At 45.5% G+C, this 19,278-nt stretch overlaps 4 protein-coding genes across 4 annotated transcripts in view; 2 read left to right on the forward strand and 2 right to left on the reverse strand.

The window, feature by feature from the left end:
• Positions 1-1,825: 1,825 nt before the first annotated feature.
• On the reverse strand, positions 1,826-2,068 carry T265_11180 (hypothetical protein; the record flags this gene model as incomplete). The annotated part of the gene is made up of 1 exon (XM_009177770.1): positions 1,826-2,068. One exon carries the CDS (start codon positions 2,066-2,068, stop codon positions 1,826-1,828), a length of 243 nt encoding a protein of 80 aa, XP_009176034.1.
• A 1,290-nt stretch (positions 2,069-3,358) lies between these two features.
• The window catches only part of T265_15370 (hypothetical protein), a gene marked incomplete at both ends in the record, with an annotated part of 53,886 nt that continues 37,966 nt past the window's right edge, over positions 3,359-19,278 (forward strand). Inside the window, 6 exons of the mRNA XM_009177771.1 lie at positions 3,359-3,461; positions 3,502-3,583; positions 3,621-3,700; positions 8,753-9,063; positions 12,070-12,255; positions 17,718-17,909. Of these exons, the coding sequence (XP_009176035.1) occupies positions 3,359-3,461; positions 3,502-3,583; positions 3,621-3,700; positions 8,753-9,063; positions 12,070-12,255; positions 17,718-17,909 (954 nt within the window). The remainder of the gene's footprint in view (positions 3,462-3,501; positions 3,584-3,620; positions 3,701-8,752; positions 9,064-12,069; positions 12,256-17,717; positions 17,910-19,278) is intronic.
• On the forward strand, positions 8,753-16,281 carry T265_15371 (hypothetical protein; the record flags this gene model as incomplete). The annotated part of the gene is made up of 5 exons (XM_009177772.1): positions 8,753-9,063; positions 10,762-10,905; positions 12,070-12,255; positions 15,350-15,580; positions 16,059-16,281. Coding segments are annotated over 5 exons (1,092 nt in total), but the record flags the coding sequence as incomplete, so codon positions are not given.
• T265_11181 (hypothetical protein) lies at positions 13,817-14,050 on the reverse strand (the record flags this gene model as incomplete). Its single annotated transcript, XM_009177773.1, has 1 exon — positions 13,817-14,050. One exon carries the CDS (start codon positions 14,048-14,050, stop codon positions 13,817-13,819), a length of 234 nt encoding a protein of 77 aa, XP_009176037.1.

Here is a 19,278-nt window from a genome sequence, read left to right on the forward strand (position 1 = left end):
GACGCTTTCCTTCTTTCCAAACCCCTTCCATATCCACAACCTTCACCATTCACGCTTTTAGTCTGGCTGTAACTTTTGATCATGCCTGATGACATTTTGCCCACAAGTTGGAAATAAATATTATTTTCGGTAAACCCAAATTGCATTTGACACCACACGACTTTGTTCCACCTGCTTTGACCCTCTTGACCAAACCAAAATTATACTTCACACAAAGTTGCGCTTCCACTCTCCAATCATGTCAACCATGATGTCCACTATGGAGGTGTTCAGAAACCGAAGTTTTAGTGAAATGGTGGCGTGAAAACACCCACAACCTTTCTCTCCATACTATATACTGGCCCCTGTCGCTCTTCGGAACTTTATCTGCAAAGATGATCAAACTGTTTGCTGGAGCCTAACGGACTCTGAGAAAACTTTACCAACAACAATGGACCGTTAGCATGTCCTTACCAAAAATTCGATGGTTTAATTTAGATCCCTCCTACCGTCGTATGTGTTAGCATCACCCCGTTCTACCAAAGAGCCTCCGCACGCAACTCCGCTCTAGCACCGGCACAAGTGAATTCATAAGTTTCCACCGTACACCTTTTTCTGGGGTGCAAATTACCATCGTGCAACCCTCCTCGCATTGAATACATTCACGTCTTTCGCGACCATGGCCATAAGGTCACGCAGCTCCGAAACGCTTTCCAGTTTTATTACAGATTGGCCGGTGGATCAATGAGATACTCTTGCTTCGCCAGATTTGTTGTCTTGGGTTATAAGCTCTCGTTCTAGGATGGGCTCGCAAGTTTTGACCCACATTCGTTGTGTTGTTTCTCGAAAAATTTGGCTTGTATTGGTCTGAATTCGCTTCAGTTTGACATGTTCCCTGCAATCCAAAAAGTACTTTCTGACTGTTTTTCTACGTTCCAAATCCACTATTTTTAGACCGTAGCATTTTAAATACGTCATCGTCTGTGGCAATTAATGCTCAGTGTTTAAATGAGTGCTTCTCTCTCATGCATGACAGGTTGCACAAAACTGACGTCACTCGTGGATTCACTCCGACTGCGCCAATGCGATCAGTCTCGACGTTGTGTTACTCACCACTTGCATATAAACATTATTATTAATGTATAATTTTGCTAGAAATCTCAAACTGGAATACCGACACAAGCAAGCCATAAGTGGATGTGGTAGAACAGTTGGCGCTGGGTTAGGGTCCCCCCAAAGGGATGAGGATTTCGCGAATACGTTTTTACCCGGATAGTCTGAAAACACCTTATTACCTGATCATAAAAGACACCAAACGCAATGGCCTGAATATTAAGGTCTATCTAAGGTACATGGCTGTCTTCCTCCTTGCATCTTTCATCTAACCGTGAGAGGGCCATGAACGCTGAGCAAAAGATTACGCTTTGGCTATGAATGGCATCTAAAATTATAGGGTGCTGTGCCACGTATACCTTGGTAAGTTGATAGTTTATACTATCCCGGTAGGTTGTGTTGGCTTACATTAACCGATAATGTGTGGAGAGTTTTGAACTCCCGTTCAGCACATCCAAAACTTGCAAGAATATACTTGCTAGCTTCAAGTTTGTGGACAAGGGAAGGCGCCAAAATAGTTTGACTTTTACCCGACGGACACCGGCTGTCTGCGTTAGAAACTACTTTCGATGTTCTCACTTGCTGAAGACAGCTCAACACAATTGTTGCTGGCCACTGAAAATGAAAACACACGGGGATACGAACAATGTCTGTTCAAGTTGAGGCCACTCAGCACTGTTCTCATTGCCATATGTATGCGTTTAGAGAGGATTACCTCAAGTAATAACAATGTTTATGCCAGACCGTAATCCAAGGCATCTTTTGATGAGTATTCCAGTGAACCCTTGAGACGTTTGTCTTTAGTGCAACTGTCTTTGAAACAAAATCTTTTGGACAAGAAAGCCGCCCTCTGCTTAGCTATCACGCGGCTTGCCATGCCTTGAAAAGCTGGGCGTCCTTCATTCCATATGCCGGTACGTTTCATCTTCCGTTCTTCATCGCGCTTGAATGACGGTTCGCCAATCAGACAGAGCATTCAGCTTTATGAATATGTCATTGGTGCTTTCATTAGGTTGGCCAGTGCTTGCGCTGTACTGGACCACAGGCTGGTTGCATACTGTTTATGTGCCCAAAAGTGTGATGAAGTTTTGGAGGTTGGGAGCCTGTAAATCAACGGTGGGTGTCGAAGATTTGCGAGGCTGAAAAATGCACATGAGCATAGTTTGTTGCATTGGCGATGCTGACCACATGATTTTGTTGACCCGCACTTTTGGTTACTAACCAATAAACGGCCTCATAATACGAAAGTTAGAGCCACATAATCTGAATCCATAAACCCCAAACAAACCGCCGAATGTTGTTGTTCATGCACAGCAGACACATCGGCATAGCGTATCAGCATTAAACAATGATTGATAAAGAGGAAAAGCTATGATGGCATAGGACTAGGCGTACAGACGCACAGAGCAAGTGTTCTTTGTCCGATGTGTTTTCCTGGAGCAACGTTGCCATTTTAATGCCAATTCTCTTGCCTCCACTCTGGACTTTTGGAGCCGCATAAAACGTGTGAGGACTTCGTGGTTGCGTACTAGTCTGGCTACACAAAAAGCTTCCTTGCCAGGAGTGTGAAGCAGAGACATAGAAATAATGACGCTAGTTTGATGGGACAGACTCGTTGAGAATTGTTCTCTTTAAGACAGCTCATCGTCGGCCCAGTTCAGTGAATACACAACAGCCCAATCATGGTTATCCGGGGTCTTCTTCTGAATGGTTCTCACTCATATATTCCAAAGATACCCTGAAATGTTGTGGTACCAGAGTTAGCGCATGAGACTCACGAATGACTGCCGTAGGCGCGAGCGAAATCAGAAGAGAGATTTGAAGCACGTGACCTTCAAGTAGTCGCCACAAAACGACTAGGTCTATCCAGCTTTTGTCTCTCTCAACTGAGACATTTTACCCTTTTACACACCTGCTGACTATATGCTAAATAGATTAGTGCAGACGGAATGAGAGCTGGCGGAAATCGGACGAAAGAATTGAATGAAAACAACGCAGTGAAAGAATTAAAACAAAACATCACTAGAGAAAGACGAAAAGTTGAACACATCGCCGTTTAAGTTTCTATGTTGCAATATGGTAGTGCATCTGCTTCCTGGAAACGAGCATGGGCGACTATCTGACACCTACTGTGAGGTCCTTGTTCCCTTGAGTTTTATGTGCTCTTGGAAGCAATGATGTTATTGAACCAATAAACGCATTCCATTCAGAATAACTGTGTTTGGGCGGCTGCTGAACTCGCCAACTCACGTGTAGCCTTCAAGGGATGAACAACCTCAAGAAGTTTGCCGATTTGGGTGTTCTCGGTGGTGGCATTCTGGCTGCCGCTGGAGCTGTCGGCATTGGATTAACTCAGTGTCTATATACAGGTATGCATTTGATCTGTTTTGGATGATCCTCGACTCTTAGTCGACGGAGGCCATCGCGGGATAATTTTCAGCCGGATTGGTGGTGTTCAGGACGACATATATCCTGAGGGCCTACACTTCAGGTAAGTTGTCACCTCAATATACATTTGTTATTCGTAGGATCCCTTGGTTCCAATATCCGATCATCTACGATATACGTTCCAAGCCCCGGAAAATTACATCCCCTACCGGAAGCAAGGGTGAGCTTGATTGATTGGCTTCTTTCTACGCACTTTATTTGGGGAGTGCTCTATATATCCACGACCCCTTATTCTCTATAGAGTGTTCCTGTCCTTTAAGAGTATTGTTCCCTAACTTTCGGTTTGCAGGACTCTGGATCCGCATTCCGCTTAAGTCCAGTTTGTTCATAGACATGTAGTCATTTCCCTTTTGTCCATCAGAACAGAAATCGACCCGGAGTGGCTCCCTGATGGTCTCCTGCCTTGCGAGAAACTTCGAAAAGGGGACAACGATAGTTGTTTCATCGATCATCGTTATTTATTGCTACTTTCCTAAATTGCGTCGTTTGTGCCAACCAGAAAGACGCGACTAAGTATAGTCGGTCACTTTGGATAAATAAATTCATTGTCTCCAAATCGATCGTCCGCACAATCAGAACCGCTCAGCCTATCCACTAGACGCGTATCCGCTCTCTGTGCACATCCAACCGAAAATGTATAGCACGGAGTGCCGTAAAATCTGGTGAACTTAAACGATCGTCCGCTTTCCCCAAGCATGAATCGGGCAGACGTGCAAGATTGGTGAGTGTTGGTTGAGGTCATAACTCTAAAATTATTCTCACAATCAAACGTTCCAGGTAGAATCCCGTTGAATTGAAACGCACAACTGTGGCCTCCCGGTCCTATATAGGATTTCACGTGAGACACGGCAAGCTCACCGACCCACGGTTTACCACTAGATCTGGGCTAACAGCCGCCCTCATCTCATAACGTAAAAACTTGCCGTGTTTCAGGCAGATTCTGTGCGCTTTTCCTGAGTTGTGGCGGAAACTACTGATCATAGCGCAAGAGGATGTAAACGTCGATCCAGGTGACCTGGGTGGGTATGCACGGCCAATATGAGCGGCCAGGTAACACGCTACAAGGCAATCGACTGAGGTGGTCTGCACCACGCACTCTGCAAGTTAGGTAGCTAGGTCCTGGTGAATAGTCCGATAACCATACTGCAGAAGATTTGGAGCAATAACAACTCCTCGATCCTTATCCCAACCATCAAAAAGGGCGCAAGGAAACCGTAGCATCAGCCTAGTAGCCATGGTGTTCTCTGGAATTATTTTGCGCAGGTCGATCGATTGTCGGGAGAGACAGTCTTGTTAAATCAAGCTGGGTCTCGTCTTCACCGAGGATGTATCGACCATTTCTTTACCTTTTTTTGAGCCAGAAAATGTTTACAACAAGATGGAAGTCTAACTACCCCGACAATCGTCCCCACTAAGTAGGCTGGTGACGAAAAATTGTCATCAAATTTCATAGAATATTGGCCGTATGATCTGAAGGTATGTCGATTTTGTCCCTGTTTCGAACGAGTCGCAAAACGCCCGGCCGAATCACATTTACTTGTTTGACTAGGTCTGTTGGGATGTGCAGTTTACTCCCCGGGGTGACGCAACAGTGCACGCTGTTGGTGAGGTGAAGTAACGTCCGAACTAAGATTAACTACAATTGTGGATTCTTGCACGGTTACCGACATCTCCACAATCCAATGACAGTAAGCAACCAACAAGCAGGATGAGTTTACCGGCCACCGATTTCGCAGTTGGTTATCAGATCATGGGGTGCCGCCAACCATCCGTTCCGATACATGGCGGGATGACTCAGTGGTTGGAGCGTAAATTTACTGACCGGAAGGTCCGCGTTTTGAACCCGACTTCCGCCTCTTGACTTCCCCTGCCTAGATCTGAGCAAGCTAGCCGTATCCCAGCCCTCGTGCTGCTTTCTGGTGGCATGGCATTTAAGCACAGAAGGGGTTCTACAGCTGAACCATTTTTATAGGGGAAGGTTTATGCTGGAAACAATGGTTACGGAAAATGGCATTTAGCACAGAAAGGATTCTACAGCCGAAACCATTTTATAGGGGAAGGTTTATGCTGGAAACAATGGTTACGGAAATGGCACATGGGTTGATTGCACTGCATCGTTTGGTGGGTGTGGAGGGATTGTACGGGACGGGCGCTGAGCGAAGGGCTGCATAGGCAAATGATACCTCCCGATTGGTTGAGTTACCCCACCTTGACTGACTCAATAATATGGTGCGCTTGGCTGTAGGGGCTGGCCTGGCTCGAGGGCACAGGGATTAAGGCATTACTGTCTCACTTCTAACGCAGCTGCACACAGCAGGTGCCTTTGAGCAGCACCATACCATTTAGTTTTAAGAGTCTTTGAACCGTACTGAATAAGGCGTCGGTGGTCGGAGTGTGCGGTTTTTAGGCGGACTTTTTCTAATCCATCCTTTTTCGGGGGAAGACAGCATCGCTGTTTCCATGAATATGAACATACTGGACGTCTGGCGCAAACACTCCTATCTCAGAGAACAGTACGACTTCACTCTCAGACCGCTTTGTAACACGATTACTCGTAGTGCGGAGTCACGCTGCTCTTGGTCTGACTGCTCCTCTTTAGCCTTCCTGACATGGTTGCGGCTTGTGGAACGAATTTCAAGGTAGTTTAACCCGCAGGTTCATTGAAGACCCCAAGCCCGACCACCAATTCAAAGTGGCAGCGTTAGATTGGAAACTTTTACAGACTCAGTTTGCACCACTGTTGTTTCGTCGGCCCCCATTTTTCTTTCATTGCGGAAGAGAGGAGACAAAACCCTCTGTAAGAACTACTGTCGAACCAGTCTGATTGATTTTGCAATGAAGCTAATTGCTTCGTTTTTGCTGCACTGCCTTGTAAGCCCGAGTTTCAAAGTCGAAATAAAACTAGGAGGTGCAGCATCTGATTCCAAGTTTCCATTTGGTTCATGGTAAGAGCCCGGTCGGACTGTTGACCTTTACTCGAAGTTATTCTGGAATACCAGAACGCTCACCCACGAAAACGGACAGCCTCCTTCCGGGTGTACGCCACACTATTCCCGTGTCACCATTGTCTAACTTCACAATTGACAGGACAAACGTGCTCTTCTCGACTACTCGGATGTTCATTCAAATTCAATCTCGTGGGTCACCGATCTCCCATGTGATAATGACATCCTCAACCTGTTGTAAATGATTTTCCCCTTATCAGCTAGCGCGTTTTATTCGCTGGCTTGAAGGAAATGCCTGCAATAACATTATTCATTGGTAACACGAACATATGAACCAGTCCACTCTGCATCTTGGACAAAGCTACAACGTAATTGACTAGTTTGGACTCCTAGTTCAACCAACACCAAATGGTCAAACAAAGGAAGTTATCTTCGTCCGCACAGACAACATCAGAGGCTGTAGCTAGACAAACCATTGTATGGGCGAACGAAAGTAGGTCTCATCTTATTGCTTTGTGCATATCGCGCTGCTATTCGTCTTGTGCTCACACTTGCTCTTGAGATTCAGCCCTTCAAAGTTGATAATTCTCACAGCCTCGAAATCTTTAACCATTGGGTCTACAGTATACACTGAAATTACGGCATGATCACTGGACAGTGCTACCTCACCACTGCGCATCCTTCCTATCCTGGTCACTACCGGCATGTCAACTTGCAAAACCTCCGCCGGCACCGTTTTTTTCCACTGTGGTGCTGCCGTTTAAGAGGCTGGTTGAAAACACGGCTGTCCACTATTAAGGCTTTTTCCTGGCTTGTCGGCTTTCATTTCCTCTACAAACGAACGGGAACTGGATGATTGTGAGTCGATTTGGCCACAGATTGTTATTCGTCGGTGGCAACATTTCGGATTGTTATCGAAGCCGTGTCATCCTGTGGTTCGCAAAGTTTGCAGTAGAATAATTAAAAAGTTTTTCGTTCTCACATGTAATCCCGTTTTCTACGGTTGTCCCGGCCCGAACATCACAACGTTGTAATGCCGCAGATGACCTTTCAAGTGCATGAATCGTATGGGGTCTCAGGTCTCACCATCTACGCACCCCTAGAAAGTCGGCACGGAATGGAATTAAAAAGTATGGTATGTGTGCCGGATGTACTCAGGGGCTTCTATGATTTAGACAATACCGGTTGTGTATGGGTGCCACATGCTAGTAACCGTATGGTCATATGGTGCGTAGTTGTTCAGTAGCCATCTCGCTGTACTCGCTAATTAAATGTGATGAACACGGAGTAAAAACAACGGAAATTTGGATGGGACGTTAAGCAGCTGCAGAACGATTTCTCCGGGGAGAAAATATGACAAGTATGAGCTCCCCGAGCAAGATAACGAACCACCATTATTCACGTAAATTAAAATCGCCATCGCATTTTCACGTATTCGATGTTGTAGTCTGCTGAAAAAAAGCAAGGATTCAAAGACGAATGAAATCGCCGTCAGAAAGCTTTTATTTCAATGATGTTGAGGGTGATGGGCGTATATTTATTCTAACTTCACTTGACCAATTCTTCCTGACACGTCGCCGTCGGTATCCAAGGTCACACCGTGTCTCATGTCCAATCCGAAATACGATTCGTTAACTGCTAAAACTTTCACTCACCTTAATTTTGTGATCTCTTAAACTACTTGATCACGTCCGATCCCACCTAGCATCTTGCCATTCCTCATAAATTAGGTTCTCCTATGCAACGGTGAGTTTTTTATTTTCTCAGATGCAGGTGCAACATTTCGTTCTCGAAATCCACATTCAGCTGCCCAGCACTTCATCACACTAGAGTTAGCCAAGAGTTGGTTCTTTATACTTTCCTCTACTACACAGCAAACCGTGTAGAACGTCCCGCTCTTGGTTGTCACTCTTGGAATCATTGAACAGATTAGTTATTCAACTGTTCACTATTGGCGCTTGTCCTCTTGGGCTTGCTCAGGTTTTTACCGAAGTCGACTGAAGAATCCAAAGTCAGGGTTGTAGGTTTTTGATACTATCTTGTTTGTGATAATTTCCCCGCCAATGGAGACATGGTTTATGCGAGCCGAATTCTCTGGAAACGTTCTGGTGTCAACTATTTGGAACTTGCCTTTACGTAAACTTTGCTTTCTTTTTTCATTCGCGAGTTACTTCGACTGTGGCGTGTCGTAGATTCGTTGAGCCTGGTTACCCATGTTTGCCAACGTGGTTTGTATGCTTTACTCCTACTGTAAAATCATTCTTTAGATTTGCAAACGGTGAACCTGACTTTGCGTGTACTGTCGCGACCGGAAGTCAACAACCTGCCCAAGATTTACCGGAATTTGGGAACGGACTATGATGAACGAGTGTTGCCGTCAATCGTCAACGAGGTTCTTAAAGCCGTCGTGGCTAAGTTTAATGCCAGTCAGCTTATCACTCAACGCCAGCAAGTATCGCTGCTTATTCGAAAGCAGCTTGTTGAACGTGCACGGGACTTCAATATTGTGGTCGATGACGTGTCTATCACTGACTTGAGTTTTTCACAAGTCTACTCGGCTGCGGTCGAAGCGAAGCAGGTTTGTTTGTATTTCTGTTCACAGGAAACATTTCGCTATTAGTTGCAGTTTGTTGCGCAAATCGGTTGCTGTATTTGGGAATTTTTATTCTGGCCTATTGTTATCTTATGTTGCCTCATTTCTAAAAAATCACCGTGATATAACTAGAAAAGGCATCTCTCGTATATCTGAATATGGCGAGAGTTGTTAACATCCCTGGAGTGACCGTCCATTGGACACCGAATTATCTCGCCTTGAAGAGGTGAGAAGCACAGGGTGACTGATATTTCTATCCATACTTCAACTGTTTCAGAGTTTCTCGATGATTTCCATCATAGAAACTGCATTGTGAATTATTCTTTTTTACGTGGTTTCGTTCAGCTAATTATAAGAAACTTTACTCTGGCACTTTTCCGTCTGAGATCTGCATGCTTACTCCTTGCTTATCAGAAGCTATTGTACTTCCTTCTGATCAAAGGTTTCTCCTCTTGATTCAGGGAGACTTTGCTTGATACTTGCACCAAGATGAATACAACTTGACCTGATGTGTTGAAGTTCGTAAGCCTGGCGCGTGACGAAGGTGATAGCCGCGTAAACAAAATGGATGGAAAGTTGTAGTGTACATGTTATCGAGTAAGGTGGCAAGTGAGGCCTGAATTTTCACGTGGTTTGAGTGTTTGTCGGGGCGAGATGGCCCAAGTGGTTACAACGCGAATTTACTGACCGGAAGGTCCGTGGTTCGAACCCGACCTCTGTCACTCCCTTTCCCCTGTCTAGGTTTGGGCGACCTGGCAGTATCCCAGCCCTCGTGCAACCTTCGGGTGGCATGGCAGTTAGGCACCGAAAGGGTGCTACAGCTGAACGAATAATAAATTGAGTGTTTGTGGCGCGTGATCTATTGAGTGGCCGCTACAACTTTAGGTTCTATATCAATCATTCACATGGATTACAGCTTTTAATCAAGCAAAGTGGTGATAATTTTACTTCGAAGCACACTGTAGCGTGTATGAAGATCCTGTGGTGTCATTTCCGCGGGCTGGATAGTTCCTTTTGCTATTTGTTGGACTATGGAAGGCTGCACTAAACTGCGCTCTCGTGTTGATTACGTGACACTGTTCACATTGTCGTTGATTGAATATCCGTTAGTTTCACCGTAGCTAAGCATTTAAAGCTGTAGTTTTGAGCATTGGATGGCATGTGCACAAAGTCTTGATCATGGGGGATGGTGTTTTTCACGTAATGCTAATAAATTTGGGACAGCCATTTCGCGCTTTTCTTTAGAGGTATCCTCTTCAGAGCCACTCACTTGGCGAGGGTTGGCGGCAAAACAACTTTATATTTGTTCCAGTACCGCGTACGATCAAAATCGAACTCCATGGTCGTAAATCGACCAATGGACATGGGAGCTGGATACGCATACCGGCCGATTCCTGAAGGCCGGGGTGGAGTTTTGCCATCGTCGCACACCCATGGTTTTGGCGTGGGCGTCAATCAGTGGTGGATTTCATAATTTCACAACGTCATCCACACTCCTATTTAATCGTGTATGGTAGAATTCCAGCGTCTGACCATGGTCTCCAAAGCATGGTTTGGACCCAGTGGCATTTCGAAGGGAGGTATCTACGATAGACAGTCTGATCGAACTCAAGGTAACACTGGCTAGGTGATGAACTGCGAATGGTAGAACTCCATCCACCTTGTAGAACTCTTTTTCTACAGTACCTTGATAATGATAACAGTAGTACTAATCGTTCAGCTGTAACATCCTTTCAGTGCCTAGCTCCCATGCCACCTGAGGGCAGCACGAGTGCTGGGATACTGCCATCTTGCTCAGGTCTAGGCGGGGAAAGTCAAGAGGCGGAGGTTGGGTTCAAGACACGAACCTTCCGGTCAGTAAATTCACGCTCGGACCACTGAGCCATCTCGCCATGTATGGGAACAAATGGCTGGCGGCACTCCATAATCTGACAGCCAACTGCAAAATCGGTAACCGGTAAACTCAGTCGGTTTGTTTACTGTCATTGGATTGTGGAGATGTTGGTAATCGTACAAAAATCCACAATCGTAGTTAAGCTTAGTTTGGATGTTACTTCACCCCATCAGCAGCGTGCAATGAGTAAACCGCACATTCCAACAGACCTAGTCAAACAAGTGAATGTAATTCGGCTGAGTTTTTCGCAGATGTTGGTAATCGTACAAAAATCCACAATCGTAGTTAAGCTTAGTTTGGATGTTACTTCACCCCATCAGTCAGCAGCGTTGAGTAAACCGCACATTCCAACAGACCTAGTCAAACAAGTGAATGTAATTCGGCTGAGTTTTTCGCCACTCGTTCGAGGGACGGGAACAAAATTGATATTCCTTCAGATCATATAGTCAGTATTCTATCAAATTCGACAAAACTTTTTCCTTTCCAGCCTACGTAGTTGGGACGGATGTCAGGATAGTTAGACATTCTCTGGTTGACCCTGATCCAAGTGTTCGCAGGCGCGGAGGTAACGAATCTCTAAAGGTGCCAGCTTAGTCTTTACCGTAGAAACCCGAGCTGGAGATGGCTCACTGATCAGGGCTTGAACTTACCTACCTGATGATCTGCTGTTCGAACCCAACCTCAGCACCTCAGCTGCTCCTGTAAGCCTGGGAATATCTCAGCGCTCATACTACCTTTGGATGGCATGACAGCTAGGCACCGAAGTTGAGCTTTTGCCCGAAAAAATACCAAAACATAATCCTTTTGGAGGTATCTGCGCCCAACCTGCCACTTCTGTCGCAGTTACGGGATTGCGTACCAGCAGAAGAGACAGGAGTCTATCGAAGCGCGTGAGTGGGCATACGTCACAGCTTTCTGTAACACACCGGGGGTAATCGTCAGAGGCTGTATCGTCACCCAGCGTCTTCAACTAGGCTAGGATTTAATAACAAGGGCTAATACCTCTGTACTCTTGCTTCCGTATTTTCCATGCTGAATTTCCTTTTGAATGTATTTTTTCGACTTGAGTAATACTAACATACTGATTCCCCCCACAGATTGCTTTGCAAGAAGCTCAGCGCGCGCAATTTCTTGTGGAACGAGCGAAACAAGAGCGCCAGCAAAAGATTGTCACTGCTGATGGTGAAGCGCAAGCAGCCAAACTGATTGGTGACGCTCTGTCCGCCAATCCCGGTTATTTGAAGCTACGAAAAATCAAGGCGGCAACACAGATTGCTCGCACGGTGAGATTTGCCCATAGTTACGAGATTGTGCACCACACTGTTGATTCTGTAGTGTTCTCTTCATTGCAGGCTCTTCCGTAGGTCTTCCTTTAATCAATGAACTAATAACCTAACCTCGTATTTGTGCTTCTTGTCGCGTTTTATGTTGAAGTCGCATCGTGAAGGAATTGACCCCCTCGTTTACCTGATTGCTGAAAATTATTCAACTGGTATTCCCAACTTTTCTAAGATCCTCCTAGATGATTTGATAAATACCAAGCTTATTATAGGGTGGAGTTTACCAGACACTGCGTGTTTGTATTCTGAAAAGTTATCCAACATGGTTCGACTTACCAAATACCGTCTTTTTGCTGACAAAGTCTGAGCGTGTCTGGTCATTTATATAATCGCTTTGCTATCCTCCGCCGTAAGGTTCTTTTCGCTTGTATGCCAATAATGGTACAATATACTACCAGTGGTTAAGGTGCGGATTTACTGACCGGAAGGTCTATTGTTCGAACCCAACCTGTGCATCTTGGGTAGGTTCGAGCAACCTGGTAGTGTCTCAATAATCGTGTTTCCTTCGCGTGGCGTGGCAGCTAGGCACAGAAAAGGAATTAGAACTACTCTCCCTAGTGCAAGAGGACTGAGTGCTTCCTTGCGTGGCGTGGCAGCTAGGCACAGAAAAGGAATTAGAACTACTCCCCCTAGTGCAAGAGGACTGAAGTGGAGCCTCATCGTTTCCTAATGTAGGCATGAGATCTATCAATCTATTGTAACGCGTATCTTTTGTCTAATACAGTTTGGTTATTTTCGGTCGGTCATCTTCAGACTTGTCCATGCAGTTTGCGAGCATACTTGTCCTGTTCATGTTGCTGTCAGAAGTTTGTTGAATTCGTTGGATAACCCATTATGTGTTTGGAACTTTTTCAGCTCGCCCAATCTCAAAATCGTGTGTATCTGAACACTGGAGCTCTAATTTTGAACGTTTCCGATTCCAAATTCGACGCTGGACTGGACGTGTTGAAGAAGAAGTGAACGCGTTTTTCTACGATTTGTTTTGTCACCTAACAAGTTTAGCACCTAGATAGGAAGCCTTGGTCCTTCTGTACAATCATGCAAATACACATTTCGATTCCAAGCTCCTTTTGTTTTTGAAAAACCTGTCAGGTTGTCTGCCTGAACCACGTTTTAAGTGTTCGAATTCCGTCAGTGCACCCTCCCTCAGTTTCTGTTTGACCTTCCCGATACCAAACTGAAAAAGACTCATGTTCCAATCCCTTAGCACAAATACACCTCTCGTTAGTGGACGCCTCCCAGCTGAACGTTGCAAATATGGGCAATTTAGCTGTCGCTTTGTGCTTGCCTGCGAGGCGAGGGCACACTTCATGAAATGAACGTAGACTTAAGATAGCTTGAATGTGCGAGCTGGGTGTTTAAAAGTCCTCCTTTACACACCGATTCGCTCTTGTGTACACAATTTAGCAACAAACAAACTAGCTCGAGACTACAGAGAAAATAAATCGATACGAAAGCTATTGGGTTGACTCTCGTAAATAGACAAACCAACAGGATGGTACCGTTATCCACTTGACTTTTCCATGCCAGTGAATTCTTCCGAAGACCGATAGAGTTCATCGATTACATCCCAACGCTGCGGTTTGTGTGCACTAGGTGTTATGCGCTTCCCTTTTTGTTCCCAGGTCTTGCTTGCGTTGTTAGTTAAGTGCCAATACTTGCTGTTGATGGTGGTGATGACTAGCACTGCTTTCCAGTCAGGAATCGCGTTAGCTGTGGTGGGATGGATGGCATGCATACGAACGACCGTAGCTGGTGCTGCTTAGCCAAACCGTCGATTAGGTGATAGTCAGTTACCGACAACCGTTCACCACAATTAATAGCCTTCTTGAATACATATTCTCACTCTACGTGTGTAGTGTTTCCGGAACCGTACAAAATACTGCCTCGTTGTAGACTGACTCTCACCGACATTCCAACCTCACAGGCTCTTCAGAGCTGAGCAGCCATTGCTGAGCCTAGAACTCAATTCCTCTGCATTTGCCATGCGAAACCACTCACCAATAAACCTACTGACCACATGTGGTGTTTTGGACTGTGTCTACTCGAATAGGCATGGCACAACCTGAGTTACTTGATAACATAATTGGAGCTGTTGATTGCTTCCATAGTATGGGTGGAACCTCGCTTATACGACAAGATAAGGCAAATAAATAATCAATGCACAGCCTCGGTGCCACCTGAAGGAACCACTAGGACTAAGATGCTGTCAGGTTACCTAAGCGTAGACAGGAGCGGTCGGGATGCTGAGGTTCGATTTGACCTACAGACCTAGTCATTAGGTTCATGCTTTGACCACTAGGGTATCTTGTTATAGTTAGCTTATTTTAGGTCATATTTTCCCTCTAGGTTGCTGCAACGGGATTGTTGACGCAGATTATTGGAAATATCCAAATGGCTTGCCTTCGCAGATTTTTTCCCCGAACTTCTGTTAATGACTTGGCGCGTAGCGTCGTTGCGAGCCAACATATGATTCGCGGAGCTCAGAACTTTGGTCCTTAGGCCTACCATTTGCGTGCACCGGAGATCAAGCTGTTTCCTCCTTGCAACTTCCATAGTTTCCGTCCCAGAATGTTTGAAGGTTATTACGTGAATGCCGCATTTTAGCTCCCGATGGACAAAAAAACGGCAAGATTTAATGACAGCACTTATTTTTCGTCGCATGTTAGCTGCTGAGTGGACAAAAAACGACTTTTTCACGGGAGCATCAGAAAAATTCTAATAGCAATCAACTGGGAACTGAAAAAGGATGAAATACCTTAAAAAATTGTTTAACCTGCTCTAGTGTGGCCCCTGTTTTCCTAGAAGTCGTTCTCTTATTTGGTTTCCTACTGCTAAGCTTAAATACCCTGGGAACACGAAACCTATTTGGGGTCATTTTAAATTCGCCCAGGTACGCACCGAAGACCGCAACTCAAAAGCACGTGTTATCTGCTGTGACTTGATGGCAACAGACCATCGGTGCAGGGGCTAATTAAGGTACAGTCAGGTAGTAACTAGACTGTCGGCATTGAAAACACCATACTTTTCCATTTAGGAGGCGAGATGGCCCAAGTCGTTAGAGCGCGAATTTACTGACCGGAAGGTCCGTGGTTCGAACCCGTCCTCTGCCTCTCGACTTCCCTTGTTTAGGCTTGGGCGACCTGGCAGTACCCTAGCTTTCGTGCCTCCTTCGTGTGGCATGGCAGCTAGGCACCGAAGGGGTGCTACAGCTGAACGATTAGGAGCCATGTTACCTGGTCACGAGCGTTCGTCAGTCCGCCCTTCAGTTAGTTCTGCACCTGATTTCCACTAAATTTCCTGTCTCTCTAAGAGCTACTGCCGCTTCCACACTCCCTGAGGCAAAAAATTTCCATTGATCTAAACGCCTCGAAGGAATTCGGTAAAGGCTCACATGTTTCAAGGGCAAGGTGGTAATTTAGAACGACGCTTGTTATGGAACACAATCCTACATGTCTGCGTGTTACAAACTGTTCACATTCTTGTTAATCTGGCTGAACAATGACCCCAGATTCAAAGCTGAAAGGTTAGTGTTACGGTTCAGTGATCGTAGAGTCTTATTGCTTATTGCAACGAATGACGGCAGTGAAGCATCGGTGTTGAGCACTGATGTCATGCTGTCGATGATGATGATGACGTTAAGCTTAACCTTCTTCCCAGTACCACTCTGGACTCATTCTTCACGTGTCAGCTGGTTGTCGCTGCACGTGTGTGTGTCGGTTACTGGCTGTGGTTCGGCTGCATAGCTGCTATGCCACCTCAAGGATGCCCTGGGGGCGAGTTGGCCCAAGTGGTTGGAGCACGAATTTACTGACCGGAAGGTCCGTGGTTCGAATCCGACTTCCACCACTCGACTTCCCCTGTCTAGGCTTGGGCAACCTGGCAGTATCCCAGCCCTCATGCTTCCTTCGGGTGGCGTGGCAGCTAGGCACCGGAAGGGTGCTACAGCTGAACGCTTTCCTGGTTGCTAAATCTCTACCACCTTGCCAAAGCTGAAAGACGGGAGAAGCTGGGATGCAGTTGTTGGGTTCGAACCACGGAACTTCTGGTCACCAGGTTCACACCTTAATCAACATGAGTTTGATATCACAAATGATATAAAAAATGTATTGAAAAGGAGGTATTCATCTTCTCAGCTAATCGAACACTGCGCTTTGTGAGGACAAACATAGCCTTAGGTGAATGCAGGAGGACTGCAATGCGAATGGGTCTAAGTTACCATTATGTGGCGAACGCAGTCTTCAGTCAGTTGGTACACAACTTCAAAATTTCGGTATCCTGAGGAATATCCACCGCACAAGAGTCCAAAATGGTCTTTTCCTCGTGACGGTTTTCCTTCCTAAGCTTACTGCCTCTGAAATTTGTTCACAACTGATTGTGCTAAGCGTTGTGTACCTCAAACAGTGGTGCAAACCCTATATCGGTCCTCCCTTCCTACTTCGCCCACTATGGTATTTCAAAAAGCACGGTAGCTTGAGGCAGCCCTTTTTGAAGACAAGGGAATATTGTTACGACTGTATTTGTAGGGCCGTCACAGAATGTTCCTCAAGCTCACGCTAGAATCTTCCTGAGAGAGCGAGAAATGCTGGGCCTGATTGGCTGACATTCCGACCAATCAAGACATGCTTTCGTTTGTTTAGTAGCCCGCAGGTGACATCTGTCCAATCGAAGTGAGTTTCGGTTATTAAGAGCGGCTGACCTCCACACACAGCCAGACACTAGACTCGTGGTTCCGAAGACTCCTATGAAGCTGGTAGTTGTCGAGGCCAAACTACTGCACATCAGAACTTGTTTAAACAGCAGCACGTGAGCCGACAAACTAACCTGGAGCTGCCAAAACCCGTCAGTGTAAGGCCGCCTGGCCGTCGGTGGCTTTTCGATGTATGAACCCTACTATTTCGTAGGCAGCCAATCAAAGTCAGCGTCCATACTCGGAGGAACAGGAGATATCTGCCTTGCATAGCATTTTTTCGGTTCAGTACTGCACAAAGGAAATAGTTTTTGCGATCTGGGTGCTGAATCTTTGTAAATCTGTAAAATTACACGCAGCAAGTGTTAAACCGAATGCAATGCATTCCGCTTCTTTCTGTGTATAAATCCGGCCTGTCGTCAGTCAGCTTGTTTCGCTTCTCTGAAGTCTGATCACTTTGACTGAAGTTAGGGTATTCCAGACAGCCGCACTTTTTTCGTTCATTTATCCATACAATTCCTTTATGCTAATAAAATCAGTTTTCAGCACCTTTTTAATCGAATCGTTTCCTGTCATCTTCAGCTCGCTTATATTGATTTGAACAGCAAACCTCGTCTGGACGGTCAAGATGTTACAATTCGAGGAATGTCTAAAATGCTGGGACGGGAAGGGTGATCCCCAGGTATGTTGGCGCGTATACTTTCATGCCTTTCAGGAACAAGTCCAACTACCGTTCGATGCCGCCGTTGACGAGGAGATGAAAGTTGAACTCCTGTTCTACATATGCAACCTATTTTCCACATCTCCTCTCGAGGAGCACTTTGTCTGGTCTGGGGAAAAGCGCATTGCAAAGGCTATCCTGTATGAAAAAGTCCTCTCGGACCGGATGTCTGAACTATTTTTCCTGGTAAGATAAAGCTGTCACGAACCTTTCAGTGCCTACATGTGTTCTGAGTATAGTTTTGCTAAATCTCTTTGGTATTCAATAAGGTCATCACTTCCACTGTTTTCCCAGGCTAAACAGCTAATATTCCTAGACTTTGTATAGACGCAATACACTACTCAAGAACATCATGAACGAGTGATTTAGCAGGGTTCTAGATGAGTCTGTCTTCAAAACCAAATTGATATGCATATGAGTTTGAGTCGAAGAATCAGGCCTTGTTCAGCTGTAACACTCCGGGTCTAGTTATCATGCTACCCGAAGGAAAGCGAAGATACTTCCAACTTATTCAATCATAGACAAGAGCAGTGGAGATGCTGCGGTCGTGTTCGGATCACGGACCTTCCAGTCAGCAAGTTTGCGCCTTAATAACTGAGCCAACTCTGATGCGTCCATTGTGTTGTTTCAATCGCAGTGTGATTGATTGCCGCTATTAAACTAAAACAAGAACGCTTTTTGCTTCCAACAATCGCGGGGTTCTGTTTGCGCTACAATATCGGTGCGATGAAGCTCATCCTCGTTTTCTGGCAATGGAAGATGACGTTTCACTGGTCAGCCTTTCGTAAAAAAATCATTCAGCTGTAACACCCTTCCGGTGCCCATCTGCCATACCACCTGGAGGAAGCATGAGGGCTGGGATACTGCTAGGTTGCCCAAGCCTATACAGGAGAGGTCGACAGACAGGTTGGGTTCCAACCACGGACCTTCCAGGCAGTAAATCCGCGCTCTAATCACTTGAGCCATCTCGGCATCCTTCTCGAAGAAATTGTTTCTGGAGCACTTTTTGTCGATTGATAGCGTCTCTTGGCTTAGGTTTAGAAACGTTGTCTAGCATTTTTGATGCGTTTTTGGGTGGATTGGCGTCCTTCACAGTGCTGCGTTCGCAGCTTGCTTCTTATGTCACCTGCCCTGGACTAGGTAGATTTCTGAGCAGATTCCATAGTCTATCATTGATTTCGTTCTCCAGGAAACTAACGATGGTTTATCTCACCCGATTTATCTATTGTTAATATTGAAAAATTCCTGGTATATCAGAGGTTAGTCCAGGAGATTCGATATGAGGCACTGCAGCGAAGGTACGACGAAGATCCATAAGGTCGTATGCCCAGGAGTGATTCATCATCATCATCATCATTCGATATGAGTGCAGCGAAGGTACGACGAAGATCCATAAGGTCGTATGCCCAGGAGTGATTCATCATCATCATCATCATCAATGACAGCAAGCAAAGTGTTAGCACTGATGCTTCACTGCCGTACAACCATAAAGTTCGTTTAGTTTATATATTTATATAAATGTATTGAAAGCCCTACACTGAGGAGAAGAGAAAAA

Source organism: Opisthorchis viverrini (assembly GCF_000715545.1).
Source record: "Opisthorchis viverrini unplaced genomic scaffold opera_v5_455, whole genome shotgun sequence".
Classification (NCBI taxonomy): domain Eukaryota; kingdom Metazoa; phylum Platyhelminthes; class Trematoda; order Opisthorchiida; family Opisthorchiidae; genus Opisthorchis; species Opisthorchis viverrini.